Below are 19689 nucleotides of genomic sequence, written 5' to 3'. Positions count from 1 at the left end.
ATCGGAGCGAGCCGGGCAGGTTGCTAGGTAAAGACACCCCCCCTCCAGCCCGTTGGCGGGATGTGATTGGCTGGAGGCCTCCCGGGCAGCGGTTGCCATAGCGACGGGAAGCGGCCTAGCGGGAGGAGCAGGCGGTGCCGCCCGCGGGAGGGGAGGAGGCGAGTGAGGGGCGGCCCTGGGCCGGGAGGGGACGAGGGGAGGAAGGATCCTACCAGACAGCACGGGGGGGTGCCGGGGGACATGGAGAGCGGGTATGAGGGCAGTAGTGCGTAAATGAAGTGGGGGTATGAGGGGATAAATTGTGTGGGATGTGATGATGCTCGGAGTAGGGAGATAGCAAGGCTTCAAGAACAGAGGTCTGCCCATCTGCCTGCGCTGCCAGGCCTGCTGTGGGGGTTGCGTTGTTTTTGGGTGGAAGAAGTGCTCAAAGTTGTCACGCGCAAAGGGGTGTGGATAAAGAATTGGTTGGATGGTCATATCTAGAGGGTCGTTGTCAATGGCTCCGTGTGCAGGGGTAGGCTGGTCACAAATGATGTTCCCCAGGGTTCCATCGTGGGAGCAGCGCTCTTCAACACTTTTATCAATGACATGGACAGTGGGACCGGGTGTACCCTCTGCAAATTCACAGGTGACGCCTGGCAGAGTGGTACAGTTAACACATTAGAAAGGAAGGATGCCATCCAGAGTGACCTGGGCAAGCTCAAAAGGTGGGCACGTGAGAAGCTGATGGGGTTTAACAAGGCTACGAGCAGGATATTGCACTTGGGTGAAGGAAATCCCAGCTGGGAGCACAGCCTTGCCAGGAAGGACTTACTGGTACTGGTGGATGGCAGCTGGACATGAGGCAGCACTGTGCCCTCACAGCCCAGAAAGCCAACTGTATCTTGGGCTGCATCTAGAGCAGTGTGGCCAGCAGGGCAAGAGAGGTGATCCTGCCCTCTGCTTTGTGCTTTGAGGCCTCACCTGGAGTGCTGTGTCCAGATGTGCAGTCTTCAGTACAGAAGAGACATGGACCTGTTAGAGTGCATCCAGAGTAGGGCCACAAAAATGATCCCAGGGATGGAACAGCTCTCGTATGAGGACAGGCTGAGAGCTGAAGCTGTGCAGCCTGGAGAAGAGAAGGTGCCGGGGAGACCTGAAAGTGGCCTTTTAATTTCTAGAGGGGGGCTGCAAGAAGGGAACTGGCTCTTTAGCAGGGTCTGTTGTGATAGGACAAGAAGAAATGGTTTCAAACTAACAGAAGAGAGATTTAGCTTGAATGGAAGAATCTTAACATTTTTTTACAATAAGGGTGGTGAAGCACAGGCACAGGTTGCCCAGGCTTATGATGGGTGCCTCATCCCTGGAGACACTCAGGTCAGGCTGGACAGGGCTCTGAGTGTCTGATGGAGCTGTAGGTGTCCCAGTTTATTGCAAAGGATTTGAACTAGATGGCCCTTGAGGGTCCCTTCCAGCTGAAATGATTATGTCATTCTATGACCTCTGTGATGTAGGCAAAGAGAAAAGCAGTCAGGTACAGATGCCAGCAGTGAGGGGAGATCACTGAGCTTATTGGAAGACTGGAGACCAGGAAAGGTACCAGTCCTTTGGTCTGAATGGGGAAAAGGGGAGTAGGTATGGAAGTTAAAGCAATGCAGCAAGCTTGCTGGCAATGGCATGGAGGAGAACAAGGGGGTTGGGGTCTGTGGGTCAGTGGAGGTGCTTCTGGTATGGGATATGGAGGTACTGATGGCTCAGTGGGCATCGTGGACCATGGAGAAATGCAACTACTTAATGCCTGGGAATTGCAGGGTTACTCAAGCCTTGGTTTTTGAATATTTCTGGTACATTCTGGCAGGGTAATTGTATTAGTCTTAGGCAGCACAGGCTGCACAGAGGTGTTGAGCTGGGGAGGAGCAGAAATGTCAGTGGCAGAAGGTGCTGCAGATGTCTAGGTTTATCAGTACTGTGGCAGTGCCATGCTCTGGATTTATTGATCCCAAATCATTGGCACCACAGTGACACTGGAGGCTAGGGCTGGTCAAGGAGAACAGTGTTGGCCTCTTCATTGTAAATCATTCGTAAATCATTGCAAATAAGCAGTTAGCCTGCTGCCCTTCTCCTCTTGCCATCCCTCTCTGTGTCCCCCTCATATAAGTACCTGTTTCTCTTTACCTGTTCCCTCCAGACCTATCATCTTGAATTTTTTCTGTGCTGAAAGCCCTGTGGTTTGGCCTGTATTCCAGCTCACTTTTCTGTTACTGCCTTTTAGGCTGCTTTGTCCATGGCATTAATCAGCGCATTGTTTATTGGTGATAAAGTAATTTACATTAAAAATGACTTACTTGTCTGAGCTTTAGATTCATGCATAAATCTGTTTATTCAAAGCAAAATACAACTGCACCATTGTCATCACATCAATTAATGTGATTAGATTCTTTCTCTGGAAAAGGCATTCTTAAACCTCTGAGTGCAGCAGGCTGTATTGAACCACAAGGGCTTATTGCTATAGAGATGTGGTCAAAAACATTAATAAAATGGGTCTGCTTCTGAAGGACTTGTTTTGAGTATGGTTTGTACAAACCTCTGGAATGCCATTCTATAGGGTTAATCCAGCTACAGGGAATGATTCCAATGCCATTAGTTAATATGATATGATCATTATGTATGGCTAATCTTTCCTGAATACAATCATGCTTTTTTAAATCGAGGGCTTGACCCAACTTGTAGTTAAATCAGTGAAAGCATTTCTGTTGGCTTCAGCAGGATTTTGATCAGTTGTTAAACTATTTTGCTATATTAGACAATGCCACTTATGTTTTCTTCCCTATGAAACTCATATATGCCACCTCCAGACATAACAAAAAGCACAAACCTCTTGAATGCTCTCTCAATTTATTCAAACCTTATTGCATTTTAACCATTCGTAGGTACTCTCTGGCTGTAGTAACCCAGGCAGAAGTATCATCAAGTTTTCTTTGCGTGCTTGTGAGGACAGCAAGTGAAGCTATCATAGAATAATAGTATCTTTTGAGTTTGAAGGGACCCTTAAGTGCTGGCTCGTGTCCAGCTGCCCTCCACCAGTACGCATAAGTCCTTTTCAGCAGGACTGCACTCAGTTCTTGTCAAAAGCTTTAAAGAAACTAAGATATATCATTAATTTCAGTGCTCTCAGGGCTTGTTATCCCACTGTAGAAGATCAGATTGATTGACACTGTTTCTTCTTGACAGATAAAGGTTGAATCTTGGACCCTCCTATCTCCCAGAAGTGTAGTTAAATTATTTGCTTCAGAAGTTTTTTTCAGGAGCTGGAGATAAAGTGTCCAGTGCACAGTTCTCCTGCTGCTCTTCTTCCTTTTTAACATCTGTGCTCTGCCAGGCTTACCTGCTTTCTGCAAGTTGTGCAACACCATTACTTTGCAAGAGCTGGAGATCCCCAAGCATCGTGGTGTGAAGTCAGTCAGGCACAGCCAACATGCAAACATTGTGTATAGTCACACAACTTTATCCTTTGCCAGGCTTTTGCCCTCAAATCTCATTTGCACTGGTACATACACCTGCCACTCCTCACTTGCCTTTTTAGTTTTCTTGTTAGGATATTCTGTATGTTTAGCATCACGTGTCAATAGCTGCCCCTCTCTGGGCAATGAATGTTTTCCATATAAGCTTTAAATAGCTTGATTTCTTCTTAACATCATCTCATGTCTGTTGCTGGTTGGACATCTCCAAATCAGCTGATCATGATTAATTTCATCCCAGGATACGTGAAGAACAAGCTAGAGCAATCTCAGGAATGTTATTTTGGGCAACCTGTTCAAAGATAACAAGTACTGCAGAAGAAACATTGGGCCTGAGCTAAACAGCTTGACAAGCACAGGTCTGCACAGTGCACCAGCTGCTCTGTTGTGCTCAGTGAGCCACTGCTGCAGCCACCTCAGCATCATGTCACAGATTAACTCTGCTCAGAGTTACTCCACACTGTTGGAAAAGCAAGATTTGCTGTGAATCCTGCTAGGGCTGGGGGATTCAGGGTGAAGACAAGAGCTACTGGTTTTCCTCTGGAGGACAGACAGAAGGAGAGAGAGATAGCATGCTAGCACGCTGTGCACTAATAGGTTATCCATTTGGCTATGCTCATCTTTTTGCCTGATGGTACCTGCCTTTGCAGGCCTGTTTACACATTGGGCTCGAATACCAACTGCAATTCAAACAAACAGGTTTAGGGCATATGCAGCAGGGGATGTGACTTCAGCCAGTTGTGTTGGGAGCCACATTTTTGGCACATAAGCAGCACGAGAGGATCCAGAGGCACTGCTGTTTCTCTGGGCTATGGGGCTGTTCATGTGCCAGCTCAGTGAGATGTTTTCTGAATTGCAGCTGTTCCAACACCAAGAAAGCACTGCCTGCACTGGGGAGGCAAACTGGAACATGAATCCTGGCCTGGGAGTGTGCTGCAGTGACAACTGATGGTTTTGTGACTAATGTAGAAGGTTGTCCCTGAAAAACAGGACACGGTTGCCAGAACCTGTTTTTTGGCAGAGCAGCTGTTTCTCTAGCTCGTAATGTTGTATTTCTGTGTGTTGAAAAGGGCAGGGGCTCTGTAGAAAAACAAAACAACAACACAGAAAGTGATTGTAATGCATATCCATAATGCAACTTGTGAGTTGCACAAGAAGCTTCTAATGTTTGCCAACTACAGAATGTGAGGATTTGAAGCTTCTGTAAGTCTTTTAGCTTTTAACAGCTTCTCTGTGGGAAGTTAAAATTCCTGGGCATATCGTAAGTTATTTCAGCATCTCTACCAAAAGAAAGAACTCAGACTCTTGGGAGGAACTTATTTTCTTACTGTGGACAATATTACATCACCAGAGGCAGATAGATAAAAAGACTTTTCACTTTTTCTTTAGATTTTGATTCCAAAAGAATTTAGGGAAAAAAAAAAGAAGGGAGGAAAAACTGATCCAAAATGGTGGAGTGCCCAGACAGCTCCTGCAGTGGGTTTTTGAAGATTAATCTCCCATTAATGTAGATGGGAACTTTGTCTGGATAAGGAAAGAAGGACTGAGCTTTCAGGAAGATGTATTTTGTGAGCCTTAGAACTGTATTAGCCATAAAGGTGTTTGTTGTATGGAGTTGGAGGTGCTTGGATACACAGTGGGCTGGAAACACAACGTTGGAGTCACTTAGAGCTGAGTTTCCTTTTCTTTCATTCCTAAAGTCCATCTTGCCACCACGAACCTTTTAAGCAGACTGAAGTGCTTGCAGAATGATTACCTAATAACTGTATGAAAGAAATATATTTTTTTTAAATGTTAGTTAGAAAGAAAGCTGGTTTTTAGGCAGCTCCAATCTGGAAATTGGATCTCTGAGCTGAGCAATGACATTATCCTGCTGAATCCATCCGTGGTATAGAGGACGAAGGAAAAAAAAGAGCTTTTCCTGTCTGGGGGCAAAGGTGTATGAAGAAATGGATTTTCTGACCAAAGTCCAGTTATTGGATTTCACAAAATGGAAGGGAAAATTGTGTTAAATGCCCTTTTTACTTCAGGTAGGATTTTTTTGTTTCAAAGAGCAGCACAGTCAATACAAACCATCAAAACCAATCTGCTTGAAGACAGGATGCTGAGAAATTTCAGTTGATTCTGAATCATTCTGGATTTCATTCTTTCAGTTAAGTGTGATGGAAACAAATTGGCCCTTTGAAGCCTGGCATTATATGCCCATCAGAATCAGCAAAAATCTATCTGATGTCACTTAAGTAGATGCACAGGCAATCTCCAGTTTTCAGTGCCAGCAAATGGGAAGAAATTTCATGTGCTTTCGAGATGGGAAGAAATTTCATGTGCTTTCTAGCTCTCTGCAAATAGTCTCCTGTGATTACTTATGCAGCAAAAATCAAAGGCACGTTCAATAACATTTGTGATGGGAAAGACTTGCTTAATTATTAATTATTGATATCATGTTAGCACACAGAGGTTTCCATCAGGAAATCTGGGCTTTGCTGTCAAGTTACTATGAGTGCCCAAAATAAAAAGAAGCCCTTACCCTAACTGACCTTCAGACAGTTTTACTTGTATCACTGCTGTGCTTCAAAGTCACTGAATTGCAATCTGCAGTGATTTGCTTTTCACTAACATACAGTAATGGAGTAGCACAAGGATAATGCTGGTCTTTGTTCTGTTCAATTGTTGTAGGGGTTGGTGCTTACAAGACATTGGTAGATTCACCATCTCACCTATCGATGGCATTTGCAACTTCTAAAAACATGAATAGCCCCAAGCTACAAATCAAGATGAGCACCTGGACACCACTGAGCAACCCACTCATGAACGAGCAGGTAAGTTCTGTGCAGATGGGTCAAATTCATGGAATCACAGAACTGGTGAGTTTGGAGAGGACTTCTGGTGATAACTGAGTCCAACTCTTCAAGACAAAGTCAGCTAGAGGATTCACTCATGGTCTTGTCCAGTTGGGTTTTGAATATTCACAAGCCTTAAAGCAAATTCTCAGTTTCGTTTCACCAATTCTCAAGTCTCAGAAAAAATTAACTTATCCTTTTGGCTGTGTAAGTCATGAGTAATGGAATCAGAACTTCAATAATTTGTTTAATATTAGGAATAAATGTATATATATGGAATACATAGTCTTTATGATATATTCACATGTATAAAACCTACTATGTTATGTAGAATCTGAAAGTTCTAATGTATATTGTTTAAAGCACGTAAGCATTTAGTTTAAGTAAAAAATTTGAAGAAATTTTGGCAAGTAAACCATTTTTAAACAAAAAATATGTATTTATTTCTTAGTGAAAGCCATTGTTTTTCTGCCTTAGAAGACTTAGCCCCAGAGCAAACCCAGTGTCAGTATTTCTGAGTGGCCAGTGCTCCACCACAATTTGCAGGAGAGACCTTAGTACCCACACCCTGACTCCTTTGCTAAGCCTGGCCATGGTGAGATTGAGTTGATATTTTGTTAACTGAAGTGATGCACTCAATTTATAAATAACAAGATGCATTTCCTGGTCTCCCACTCTGCAGGCTAAATCTGGGATCTGCTAACGCAAGGAAGGTATTTTTTTTATCTCATGCATCATCAGGAGAACATTCCTCCCTCAGAGTTCAGTTAATATATCTGTTGATGATTCATTGAATTTAATCCAGAGTGGGCCATTACGTTACACAGTGTGACTTCCTGGATTTCTCAGCCCTCCTTTCACACAGCTCCCTGTGTCTTCAGCTCAGTAACTAGAATTTGGCTAAAATGTATCTTCCACAAAAGCATATAGACTTCCTTGGGGATTATCAAGAAATGAAAATTTCATCACTTTGCTAACATTTTTTTTTTCTTGGCTAATCCTCTGTACCATTAAAAGATTAAACCTTGTCTCTTGTCTGAATACCTCTAGCATTAGCTTCCATCATCTAAATCTTCCTCTGCTAGCTTATTAAACTCTTTTGTAATGAGGTTTTTTTTTTTCATTGTGGAAGTACTTTTACTCTGCTTCAAGCCAACACTTGATCTTTTTTTGATAAACTAAACAGATTGAGTCCTTTGAAGTTCTTTCAGTTTGGCAGATTCTCCAGCCTTTGCATCATTTTAATGTCTGCTTCCTACACTCTTTATAACACATTTTTACAGACACACATCACTAGGTAATAAAGTGTGATCTGACTAGCAGTGAGTGGGTAAAAAAAAAATCCTTTCTCATCTTTTTACTCCTCCACTCTTTAGGCAATGTGATGTTGCATTGTGCTGCAGCAAAACTTGTAGGAGCTAATATTGGACTGTTTTGTACGCTTGCCCTTAGAATCATAGAATTATAGAATCACCAAGGTTGGGAAAGACCTCAAAGATCATCTAGTCCAACTGTCCACCAGTACTGCCCACTACACCATGCCCCCAGTTACCACATCTATCCTTTCCTTAAACACCTCCAGGGATGGTGACTCCACCCTGGACAGACTGTTTCAATGCATCAGCACTCTTTCAGAGCAGAAATGCTTCCTAATATCCAACCTGAACTATCCCTGGTTCAACCTGAGGCCATCACTTCTTTTCCCTTTGCTAGATACCTGAAGAAGAGGCTGACTGCCATCTCACTACAACCATTTATCCCTGCACAGCTCTCAGTGCTGGCTCTGCAGAGTTAGCAGAAAACAAATAGTTGCAACAAAAACATTGCCAACAGGTGAAATCAGGAGATAATCCGATTGATATATATAAGATGTGAGAAGGTTTTATTTTCATACAATCCTGTCTCTGTTCATTTCTGCACTTTTGAGTGAAGACAAAGTCTGAAAGAGTAAAGAGTTTATAGGAAGAAGGTATGTGAAAAACAATGAGAAGATAAAAACAGAGAAGAGGTGCCTAAGAAAAATACTTCTGAGATGAATTGGCAGTGAGGGGCAGGAATGGTGAGAATTTAGAGCTGGTCAATAGCATTTAAGCTCCATCTGAACAACTGCTAGGAGCAGGTTCAAAACTGTTAGTGTAAATTTGCCACCTGTTCTAATTTGGGTTAATCCAGGAGATGCTTCTTCAGTGGTTCCTGCAGATTTCCCTGGATTTTCAAATATGCTCAGGAGTGCACTTATCTGCATTAATGTCAGGACCCAAGATGTCTCCTGCTCATTGTATATCCTGAGTCTTGTAGCCTCCATTTATATTTTTCTGCCCTCACTACAGCTGTCAGAGCTTGTCCATGGCGTTACCACTGGGTCATGGGCAATCATTTACTTTAAATCCACAAAATCTCCATCAGGAACAAACCAAAGTAAAGAAGCCAGAATTAGGAAACCTTGAATTAAGCAATATTCACATTCAGAAAACCAGAGGAGGAGCTGCATTTAAGGAAGGACTGGAAATTGAGAGATTATTTGCCTTCAGTTAGTGAGAATTATGCAGTGGGATAGAAGAGCCCCAGTGGCATTTGCAACAAAGACTGGAGGGATTTGCCAGACAGCCCTGAACTTAAGCTTATTTATAACTACCTAAGAACAACCTGGGCTTTAAGCTGAATCCTAGGCCAACCAACCTAGGCAGGAGATAGGTGTAACTTGAAGGCCTTGGAGGAGAAGACAGTAAAAATAGATCTGATTAACTCAGTGGATGATTATACCAATCTGGGGCTATTCTGTTGCTAATTAATACTTCCAAGTGCCTGGAGTAGGCAGAACTTTCTAACAGTTGGCTTAGTTGTATCTCCAAAAATGCTGAAAGCAAATATGTGTCTTTCTTTGATCAAAGACCATTAAATTGCATTCAGTTACATAAATAGCTCCCTGCCTCACTTGAATTATCCAACTCAAAACTTAGATCTTTGACTATTCATCATTTGCTTGTGGCAAATCCCTTTCCAAGTTCAGCTTGTTCAGCTTTTGTATTTTTTTCACTTTGCCAAGTGTCCCACATGCAAATAAAGCAAATAATAACTGTCAACATGCAAATAAAAGAAATGTCACTTTTCACTCCTCACAAGAGACACTCCTGCTGAGAGAGACAGAGCTAATGCTGACAACTGCAGTACCAGACATCAGCACTGATAATGTCTTTCTCTGCAGGAACCTTCTTTGCAGGCTGTCAAAGCAATAACATTTTTGGAGTTTATAATGATCAAGCATGTTTTCCTAGTTGTGGTTAATAGCTGTTTTAATGTACAGTTAAAAACTGGGCTTTTTCTTTGATCTGTCTTCTGGAAAAAAAAAAAAAAGAAAGAAGCAATACATCTATAGCATTTCCTCACTTGTAAGGTCATAGTCCTGAGCATAAAGGCAGTTTTGTAGTAGTGGAAAGCCACGTGCTAGTGCTTTCATATCTAGCTCCCTAAGGATGAAGGTCAGCATCACAAATCCTCCGCTGTATTTTGATACCATTCATCCATCTTGTTAGTTGTCACTGTAAAGAACCTAGGGACAGCATGAGCCACAACAACTGGCCTTATGAAGCCATTGCCAGAGCTCTGTGATAGCTTCCCACGTTGTATCCATTCCATTACCCAGTTTCTCCAACTCAGGAGAACTGAATTCTATTGAAAATAGTAAATAAAGATCTATGAAGGGCCACACAGTAGGGCACGAGCAACCCAGGAGGTTTCAGGAATACTTTGATGACACAGGTCATCGAGGAGCCAACAAGGGAAGATGCTCTGCTGGTCCTCATTCTTATAAACAAGGAAGGATTGGCTGGGGATGTGTCTGATTCTGGACTCCCCATACAAGAAAGACAAAGACTTATTGGAATAAGCCCAGTGAAATATCACAGAAATGATCAGGAAAGCATCTGACACACAGGGAAGAGTTAAGAGTTATGGGATTGTTCAGCATGGAGAAGAAAGGCTCGGATACAGATCTTATCAGTGGATAAGATCCTGGATTGGATACCTGATGGGAGGAAGTAAAGAACACAGAGCCAGAGTTTTCTTGGTAGCTTCCAGGGAAATGCCAAGAGACAATGGTTGCAAACAGAAATGCAGGAAATTCCACTGACCATAAGAAAAAACATTTTTACCATGAGAGTGGTCACACACAAGTTACTCAGAGAGACTGCAGAGTTTTCATCCAAGAAGATATTCAAAATCCAGCTGGATGTGGCCTTAAGCAACATACTTTAGCTGACCCTATCAGGGATCAGGGACTTGGGACTTAACCATTCTCCTTAAGTTCCTTCCAACTTCACCCATTTTGTGATGCAGTTTCTATTTTCCAGGTTTTATAGTTGGTTTTTTTTTTTTTTTTCAAGCTATATTTTTTCTTAGCAAATACTAAATCCCCTTACAGTATTCATTTTTAATTGCTTGTGTGTGTTTTACAGGTATTTGAAGAAAGAAGAGCCCTGTTCAGAAAATGGGTAAACTTTTCCCTTTATATATATTTAAATACAGTTAGGTTTCTGAACTTATCAAGAGATTACTGTAATGGGAATGTATAACATCCTACTTTGAAAAAGGGGCTAATTTTCCTGATAGATATGTGAAAGTGAACTTCAACTGGTCTACTTTTGATAAAGGCAAAGGTATAAATTTTTCTCGGTGCCTTATTTCTGTAAGTTTTGAACTTGGGAAATTACATTCTTTTCTCAAAATTTTCTGTAATAAGATAAGAAGCCCTCAGAAAAGTCTGTGAAGTCTTCAGAGAGGATACTGGGTGTTCAGGTATTGCCTTTACTTGATAGAAAGTCTTTAAAGCTGGTAATAAATGACACGATATCTACTAAGAGCACACATAGGGCTCCTAATGCTGTTATCGCTGAGCATCTCACAGTATCACGCCATCAATATCTTCATAACTTGTGTATGAGTCAGGAAAGTGCTGTCATCCTATTTTTCATAAAAAAAATGAGGCATACAGAGACTTAAAACAGAATTTTCTGCCGCAGCCAGAGATCACTGTGAGATAGGCATTCAGGATAGGGTTTGTCTGGCCAAGTGTGTATGACTGAAACATAGGGATTTCAGCCTGACTGGTCTGGTCATCATAGGCTCAGTGTACAGTCAACAGAAAGAAAGCAGTGCTTGCAGAGGGTAATTCATCTCACTTAATGTAGGATGAAAGAGCAGCCCTCTAGAGATGTCTGTTTCTGTAGCCTATGAAGGGAGTCATAGCTGGCAGCTGTAAAGGACTGCAACTGTAAGTGTCTTACCCTGGAAGCAGATGGCACAGCATGCAATGGCAGAATATCTGCAACACCTGAAATATCACATTGTCCTTACTCTTTTATGAGTAAAAACTATAGTTATGGGAAAGTAGCTGTAATCTGCTCAGTCTCCTATGCAAAGAGGAATACAGACTCAGTGATTTTATTGCAGTAAATGAGTGGCTGTATTAAAGCAGTGACTGTATGGCTGAGCCCTTTGCACATCTTTATAAATGGAACCACAGAACCAGGTACATTGTTACGTATGGTACTCAGGCTAAAATGAAATGTAGAAATAATGCTCTTTGAGAAAGGATATTTGCACAATAACTTTGTGTGAACTGTGATGCTTATTCTTTATGCCTAATAGGGCACTTGTGTGAAAGCTTTTTGCATGTAAACTGTTTCTTACAGACAAGCATTTTGATTTTAAGTTCATACAGATTATTCATCTTTACAGGAAATACACAAATACACTGTCCACACCTTGTTATTTGTGTGTCTTTTGATAACAAGGGTTTTAACAAAAACCAAGAAAACAAAATAATTGGATGATTGTTTACCTTTTAACATGAAAGTCAGTAACTGATAGACTTCAAATCTATTTCTTGAAAATTGATGGGTGTTTTAAAATGCCTCTGGTATATATGTTGGTAAAAAATGTTGTTGGAACCCCTACTGAAAGAGCCAAAATCTGGAAATAACCTTCCTCAAACACAACACAAGTGCTGAATCATCTTCTGAAAGGTTAAATACCTGACCCCCATCTGACACTTGGTCAGTACTTCTCACCATGCTCCTTTGGAGTTAATTCTCCTTGTGCTTCTGTCATCCATCATACCAATGAAAAGGGCATGGAAAACACAAAAGCTGTTCTTAGCTCCCTTCAAAGCCTTTGGCATTATGTTGTATGCAAAGCCTAGGGCAGCTCGAGTTCGGGAGAAACTTTATCAAGAAAAACCACAGTGCTTTGGCAGGACTTTTTACATTGATTCATACAATCCTCTCAGAGTGCACTCAGGAAGTATGGACTAGATGAAACTGCTGGAGGTTGGCTTTCTATGGCTGGGAATCCACATTCAGCGTAGTTACAAATGGCTTATTATGAAACTGAAGGGCTGAAGTCCATCTTGAGTTTAGCATTGTTCATTTTTGGTGATATCTGGGTGAAGGAATGGAAAGTACATACTCATTTACAGATGCTGTCAGGCTGGGAGTGATTTCATGAACTTAGAAATGATGAACTTAGAAATGATTAGAAATGAAAAGTTCTGCAGTTTGATAGGGACAAATGGAAAGCGTTATGAGTAAGAATTATATTTATGAAAACTGCAGATACAAGAAAACCAAAGTATGCTGCAATTCTGTATAAAATATACTGGGAATTACGAATATGACTGTCTTATAATGATAAAATGGGGAAATATCCCAAAGAGCTGTCTGAAAGGCAGAGCCATTGCCAGTGTTGTACCATGCATACTGAGAAAGGTGAGCACCAGCTGGAGGTGCTTCTGAGAATGGCCTCAGGTCCAAGAAATTTGAAAATGATCTGTTTACACTAGGGAAGATGGAGAAAAGTTGCAGTAACATCTTTACAATAACAGATTAAAGCATATGAAAAAGAAAGGAATGATCTTTGTATTCACATCGGGTAGGATAAGAAATAATGGGCTTGTATCTCAATTATGGAGATACAATTGAGACACCAGCAAAATTTACAGCTAATTCACTGCTGCAATAGCTTGCCCTGGGGGCTAAGGGGTGGAAACCTCCACTGCAAGAGTCTTTTGAGGACAGGTTAGACAAATATTTGTCAGGATTGTCTTAGGCAGAATGGATCCTTCCTTGCACTAGGAGCTGAACTAACTGTTTCTCAACCTTTTTAAGCTGATGTCTCCCAGGCTGTTGTGGTCCATAAGACACAGGCTGAGAAGCAGTGAACTGGGTGACCTGAAGGGATTTCTTCTCTCTGTTTCTGCATGGCTGAGCAGTCCCAAAGGGTGTAGGACTGGCTGTGCTGTCACCTGCCCTATTGAAGAGAAACAGTGGGACCCTCTACAGGATTTTGGCTGTCTCACATTGCACTGAACTCATCAAGGTATAACTGCTGCACAGAGTGGAAGCAGTGGTAGTGCAGCAGATAGTCTGTCCTACATAGCTCCCAGGGCTGAGTATTTGCAGGCTTTGATCTTGCTGGAGGCATTTGTGGTGAATTTCTATCACACAGCTTTACCCAAACGCTTTCCAGATACATACAAAAGATAAATTGCACTGCTGTCTTTCAGTTGAAACACTTCTGGGAAAGGGTTAACATCTCTCAGTTTCTTTTTGTTTTCTTCTAGCTGCTATTCTGTATTGCACCTGGGGCAGATGCCTTGATGGACTCCCTCTCAGCTTCCCTTTCTGCTCTGTTCTCAATACTGCAAGCCAAAAACTTCCTCCCATTAATCTAAAAAACACAAAATCATTTTGCTTTACCTTAACATTCAATGCTATTATGCTGACATGCAGGTTAGTAAGTAGACAATGAGGCTAGGATTGAACTTGTATATTAAGATACCTAAGCTTAAGTGTCAACATGTGATCAGAGCATCTGAGCTTCTGCTCTAGCCAAATGAGATGTGGACAAATTGGGGAACTCTAACAGTGATTCAGCTCACCTCATGGGTTACATCTTGTCAGAGTACCAGTTAATTCTTGGCAAAGAACCACTTGAGAGAAGCAAAGGCTCTGGGGAGACCTGAGAGCAGCCTTTCAGTACCTAAAAGGGGCTGGAAGAAAGAAGGGGACGGGTTCTTTAGCAGCAGTGGTGATAGGACCAGGGGAAATGGTTTCAAAATAAAAGAGGGGAGATTTAGATTTAATATGAGGAGAAGGTCTGTTACGATAAGGGGTAACGAAGCACTGGCATGGATTGCCAGAGAGGTGGTGGTGCCCCATCCTTGGACATGCCCATGTCAGGCTGGATGGGCTCTGAGCACTGATGGAGCCGTGGGTGTCCCCGTTCAGTGCAGGGAGTGGGACAGGTGGCCTTTAAATGTTCCCTCCAACTCAAACAATTCTATGATTCTACGTATGGACACCAGGTGCTGCCTCCTTCATCCCTTTCTCTTCTATCCCTTGCCTCCAAGTAGATCACTGCACTGGAGCTGGGAGAAGGTGGTTGAGGAGGCAAAAAATTGCTTCTGCTGAGCTGAACCATCCATCTACTTGCAAGTTATTCTGCTTTAATGTGTTCCAGAAGGGCAGTAGTGACTTGGGAGTTCTGTGCTATGTTTGCAGAGCACAGGGCTGCCCGAGTGTGATTGTAACCCTGTGAACTCACATCAATATGCTGGGTTGGAGGCGAGGATTATGTCCCAATTCAGTGGCTGGTTCAAGTCAGTAAAACAACCTGCCTGTTAGAGCAGAGAGGGGCCTCTTTAGGTTAAGCGGCAGAGCTTCTGTTCTTCAGCTCTGAGGTCCTGGGCTCTCCCCTTGGTGTCAGGCTGCATTATTTGTGTGTGTGCACTCATGGATTAATTGTAAACTGATCGCAGGAGTAGAGGCTGGGCACTCTGCATTCCCTGGTGACACGGTCGGTAGCCTTATGTCACGCAGTCCCCGGGGAGACATTGTTCTCCAGGGCTTGGGGAAAGACACAGAAAAGGAAAAATGTTCCTGGCTGTGGATTGAGAAGGTGCAGTCCCTTGAAAAGGGGAATCCGGTCCGACTGGTTGGATTGCTGTAATCACATGCAAGGGGAGGAACTGTGGAGAAAGGCGGCCAAATGTGGGATGGGGACATGCTTGTTAATACTGGAAAAGAGACAAATTGTGCCTGCTTAAATACTTGGTTGCTGCTGAATGCAGTGGAGAAGAAGCTGTGTGTTCCCATGCTCCTGACAAGGTGACACTGATTTAGTGGAGTCTCCTATGCCGTGTAAGCTCAGGCTGAGGATGCTGGAAGGAATTGCTCCATTGCAAAGCAGTGGCAGAATGGGAAGAGTTAAATGGACGCAAATATTCTGCCTCTCTGAAAGAGAATCTATATTTCCTTTGATCAGTTCACTTAATCTCTTGTGTTGAACAGAGGAAGCCAGTTACCCCCTTGTCTCTGGAACTTATCCAGGAGAAATTTACCTTCGTTAATAGATGATTGCAGATCGTTTTAATGAGAAAAGGATGTAGCTGTGAACATGAATGAGGAGTCTGTGCAGCAGAAGCTCTTCCCCCTCCAGCACATGACAGAAAAAAACCTTTCACATCAAACTGAAAGTGAGGAAAGCACAGGAAAACCTCCTCTGTCCCCCTGCCGTGCTCCTTCACCTGATTTTGTATTCTTGAGGACATATTCCTAAGTGCTGAATCCAAAGGTCCTGCTTCAGCTTTTACTTAGCACTTTGCTAAACTCCATTAGAGGTGAAAGTTATATGCAAAATAGGGAGGGGAGGGAAGGGTGTATTCCTTAATTCGCTGTCTGTTTGTGTATGAAAAGGCATGGACACTTGGGAGCTTTCTTCTCTTTGGCTTTTTGTCTGGGTTCTCTGTTCCAGTCCTTCTTGTCCTTGCTGACCCACATGAAGGTCTCGTAAAGGTGTCTGCAAGAAGGAGCAGAGCAATAGCTCTGCTCACAGCTTATTGTCCAGTCCTGGAATTAAATACATCCAGGTAAAAATAAAGAAAGGAACAAAGAGTTCTGTAAGATGATCTGTGAAGAAATTACTTCTCAATTACTTTTCATCTGCTCAGTATATTTTAGCCCATAATAATGCTGGTCCTCCAGTTCACCATCAATTTTTGGTGTGGAAACTGAGAAAGAAAAGATTAAATTTGTAATCCATTTTATTCAGAGAGAGAAAGGAAAGGAAGGGAATTGGTCATTGAATCTACCCAGCTCTTCATATACACGTATATATATGCACATCTATATATGAAGATGCATATATATATATATATGAAAAGTTGCATGGTTTTTTTCTTGCTATTTTTAATTTGTGGAGACCATGTTTAAATAAGTTCTTCAAATGCCCCTGGTGTTAAATGCAGAAATAACTGTGCTGTGATTTGACCCAAATTGTCAGCTGTGGAAAGCTGACTTCAGAAAACAGAAAGAGGAACGTGTGTTAAAGGTATGGCCAATGCATGAGAAAGAAAGAAGCAAGGGAAGGCAGCATTCTCCAGACAGGCCCAGCTCTTTAGGAACTTGCCCTTTGTAAGGAAGGGGAGTTTGGGTCGCAAGGAATCTGCACTCTGCTTCTGGAAGTCCACCTTTCTCTGTACCATTCTGCTGCCAGCGGTTCCCACTGGGGACTCCTGTTGGCGCTGACTAAATGGTCCTCTGCCACGTCCTCCCTGCTGGCACTCTGTGCTGCCCTCGCAGCCAGGACTGCTCCTGCAGGTTTTGAGACAGATTGCACAGATTGTGGCGATGAGGTCAGTCTCCTCCCAGGAGATTCCTGCTGACAGGGCCCTTTCCATCCCCTGCTGTCAACACAGGCTAAACACCAGGTACGGCTGCCGTTGCTCCCACCCTGTTTACACAGCTCTGCAGCTCTCTGCTCAGTGCAGTGCTGCTGTTGCTGCTGTATCAAGCGATACGTGCTTGTGTGGTTAAGTGCTCATTTCTTCCCACAGTGAGGTCCAACTGTTTTCCTCCTCCTCTTTAGATATCTGTCATAAACACAGAAATGCCATGAAAAATCTCTTACCGTGTCACGTTTTCCTTGGGAGATGCAGGCAAATGATGTAGTTTCTCTTTGCTCCGCTTCTTTGCAAGGCAGTGGGGATTTCTCTTTTCTACAAGCTGTGGGAATAAATACTTCACAAATTGCGAGACACTCAAATACTGCAGTTTTGGGGGCCATATATGAGTCAGGATAGGTGAAGAAGCAGCAGTCAACTTAGGACCCAATCCTGCAAACACACACTTGAGTCTCCTTCTTTTCATGACTGAAGCCAAGTTTCCAAACTGATCCTAGGTGTTGAGAGTCTTGTGAGGATGACTGTGTCCTGGACAAGGTCATCCTGGATCCTTTGAGGATTATAAATCATATGTTATGTGGCTTCAGAGTTTCTTTTAATGTAGACTCTCCATTTGTTCCCAGTTCCTACGTGCTTTGCTATTGAGTGAGTCACCAAAAGCTGCTGTTTGGGCACTTTCCCTTGCCTTACATGTATGATTTATTTTAATTAGCTGAATCTCTGGTTTCTCACAACCTGGAACTCTTTTTTCAGTTTATCAAGTGGACAGATGGTCAGAGACAGAAGATTCTGGTGGATCAGTTGGAGCTCTGCTCCCTGTCCCTGCAGAAATTCTGTGCCAAGCAGCTACAGGATCGAATTCCCATCGAAGCTCTAGATTTTACCATGAAGCTTCCTAGAGTGCTGTCCTTGTACATCTTCTCCTTCCTGGACCCACGGAGCCTCTGTCGATGTGCACAGGTAAAAAAAAAAAAACAACACATGCTAAGATTCAGAAAGTCAGGTCAAGAAAGGTAAAAAAAGAGACAGGACTAGGTTACAATAAAGCTGTAGGAATGCAAGAATGCCTTATGACCTGGCACCCCGGTGCTATATGCTTAGTGACACTTGTATGAGATAGAAACAGCACTTCCCCAGATCCTAAATTAAATCAAACTGGCCAATGTTTATGAAAATGAAGACTAATTTTGGGAGCTCTGCTCTAACTATTTAACATGTGGCACTTTACAAGTTTGATTGTTCTCAAGAAAGAGGCCTGGCGCTTTCTGAAAACCATGTTCTTTAAAGTATCTTGCACAATGTGCAGAATCATTAATTGTTTTAAGAAGTATCAGCCCATGGTAGTTGTAAAGAAGTGCATATGTTGCTTTAAGAAAAATAGTAAAAACCAGATCCATTAAAATACTTGAAGGTGAAGTGCTGGATGTGCAGAAGCAGAGAAGTTATCGATGTGCTTTTGAGCACACTGTCTTAAGGATTCGGTCTGCTAATATGTTTTCATGGCTTGAAGTGATCCCCAAGCTAGTTCTGAATGAATAAGCTCAAATATGGGTGACATGATTACTGCACTAACAAACGTAGTACTCCAGATATTACTACTAATACATCAAAATCTCAGCTTGTTTAAGGCTTTCTCTAGTATTTCTCTCCAACAATTCATTTTTTATGTAGATGAACCACAGGAAGAACAGACAGGAAGAAAACAGATTAGAATATGAGAAAGGAAGGTCCTTACAGTGCTATTTCTGTCATATCATTGAATATTTGCTGATATAAGCACAACTGTGCAAATAGATGATGCTTGCCCTTAGGCTAGAAGAAGTGTTGCATGCAAGGTGACTGTGCAATGGACTATAAAAGCAGAACATGAGTAGGGAGAAAACAGAATGTATCTGTCAGACCTGGGGGGGTTATTTTTCTGTTTTTGTCAGCAAAATGCAATAAAAGGTTTGTTCCAACTCCTGTGCACTTACTGGGTAGAAATGTAGGAAGTTGCCCTAACTAAGCTGAAGTCTTTCCTTTTGGCTAGTGATTTTTAGAGCATTTCATCCTGCACTGGAGATCAGCCAACAAACAATGAGCAGATCATGAGGAAATTTGGGTTTACATGGAGTGTAAACAGCACTGAAGTAGTGTGTTAATTTAAGGAGCTGCATCCAGGGGAGATAAATCTCCAGCTGTAATCTGAGATGTCTGAAACCCCAAGATGTTGATCTACTCTTATATGTGGTTACTGGTCATCCACAGGTGAGCTGGCACTGGAAGAACCTGTCTGAATTGGATCAGCTCTGGATGAAGAAATGCTTGCGTTTTGGTTGGTACATCAACTTCATTCCAACCCCCTTTGAGCAAGGAATCTGGAAGAGACATTACATTGAAATGGTAAAAGAGCTGCATGTTACAAGACCAAAGGTATATGCTTACCACCTCTGGAGGTGTTCCATGCCAGTTATAATACTCTGGGCTAATAGAGTTACTGACTTTTAAACTTATTACCTTCTCCCACTAGTAAGAAGGAACATATATAATTTTAAATTAGAATCTAAACTCGTGTTGCCATGTGGTCTGCTTTCTCTCATCCATCCCTGGTAAGAATGAGGGGGAATGAAAATCT

The 19689-nt window shown here is 42.4% G+C and overlaps 1 protein-coding gene across 3 annotated transcripts in view; it reads left to right on the top strand.

Moving 5' to 3' along the window:
• The first annotated feature begins 56 nt into the window (after positions 1 to 56).
• Positions 57 to 19689, top strand: part of FBXO16 (F-box protein 16) — a 35509-nt gene continuing 15876 nt past the window's right edge. The window contains exons 1-5 of one of the 3 annotated variants that reach the window (XM_003204603.3): positions 57 to 158; positions 6174 to 6316; positions 10792 to 10827; positions 17829 to 18035; positions 19323 to 19487. In XM_003204603.3, coding sequence (XP_003204651.2) covers positions 6221 to 6316; positions 10792 to 10827; positions 17829 to 18035; positions 19323 to 19487 — 504 coding nt within the window. In that variant the 5' untranslated portion in view covers positions 57 to 158; positions 6174 to 6220. Of the gene's footprint in view, positions 159 to 531; positions 708 to 1474; positions 1576 to 6173; positions 6317 to 10791; positions 10828 to 17828; positions 18036 to 19322; positions 19488 to 19689 lie in introns of those variants that run through there. The other 2 variants (XM_019613382.2, XM_019613383.1) reach the window with 2 other exon arrangements.

This window comes from Meleagris gallopavo, chromosome 2, assembly GCF_000146605.3.
Source record: "Meleagris gallopavo isolate NT-WF06-2002-E0010 breed Aviagen turkey brand Nicholas breeding stock chromosome 2, Turkey_5.1, whole genome shotgun sequence".
NCBI lineage: Eukaryota > Metazoa > Chordata > Aves > Galliformes > Phasianidae > Meleagris > Meleagris gallopavo.
Note: the sequence above shows the minus strand (reverse complement) of the source record. Positions and strands in the feature narration are given on the sequence as shown.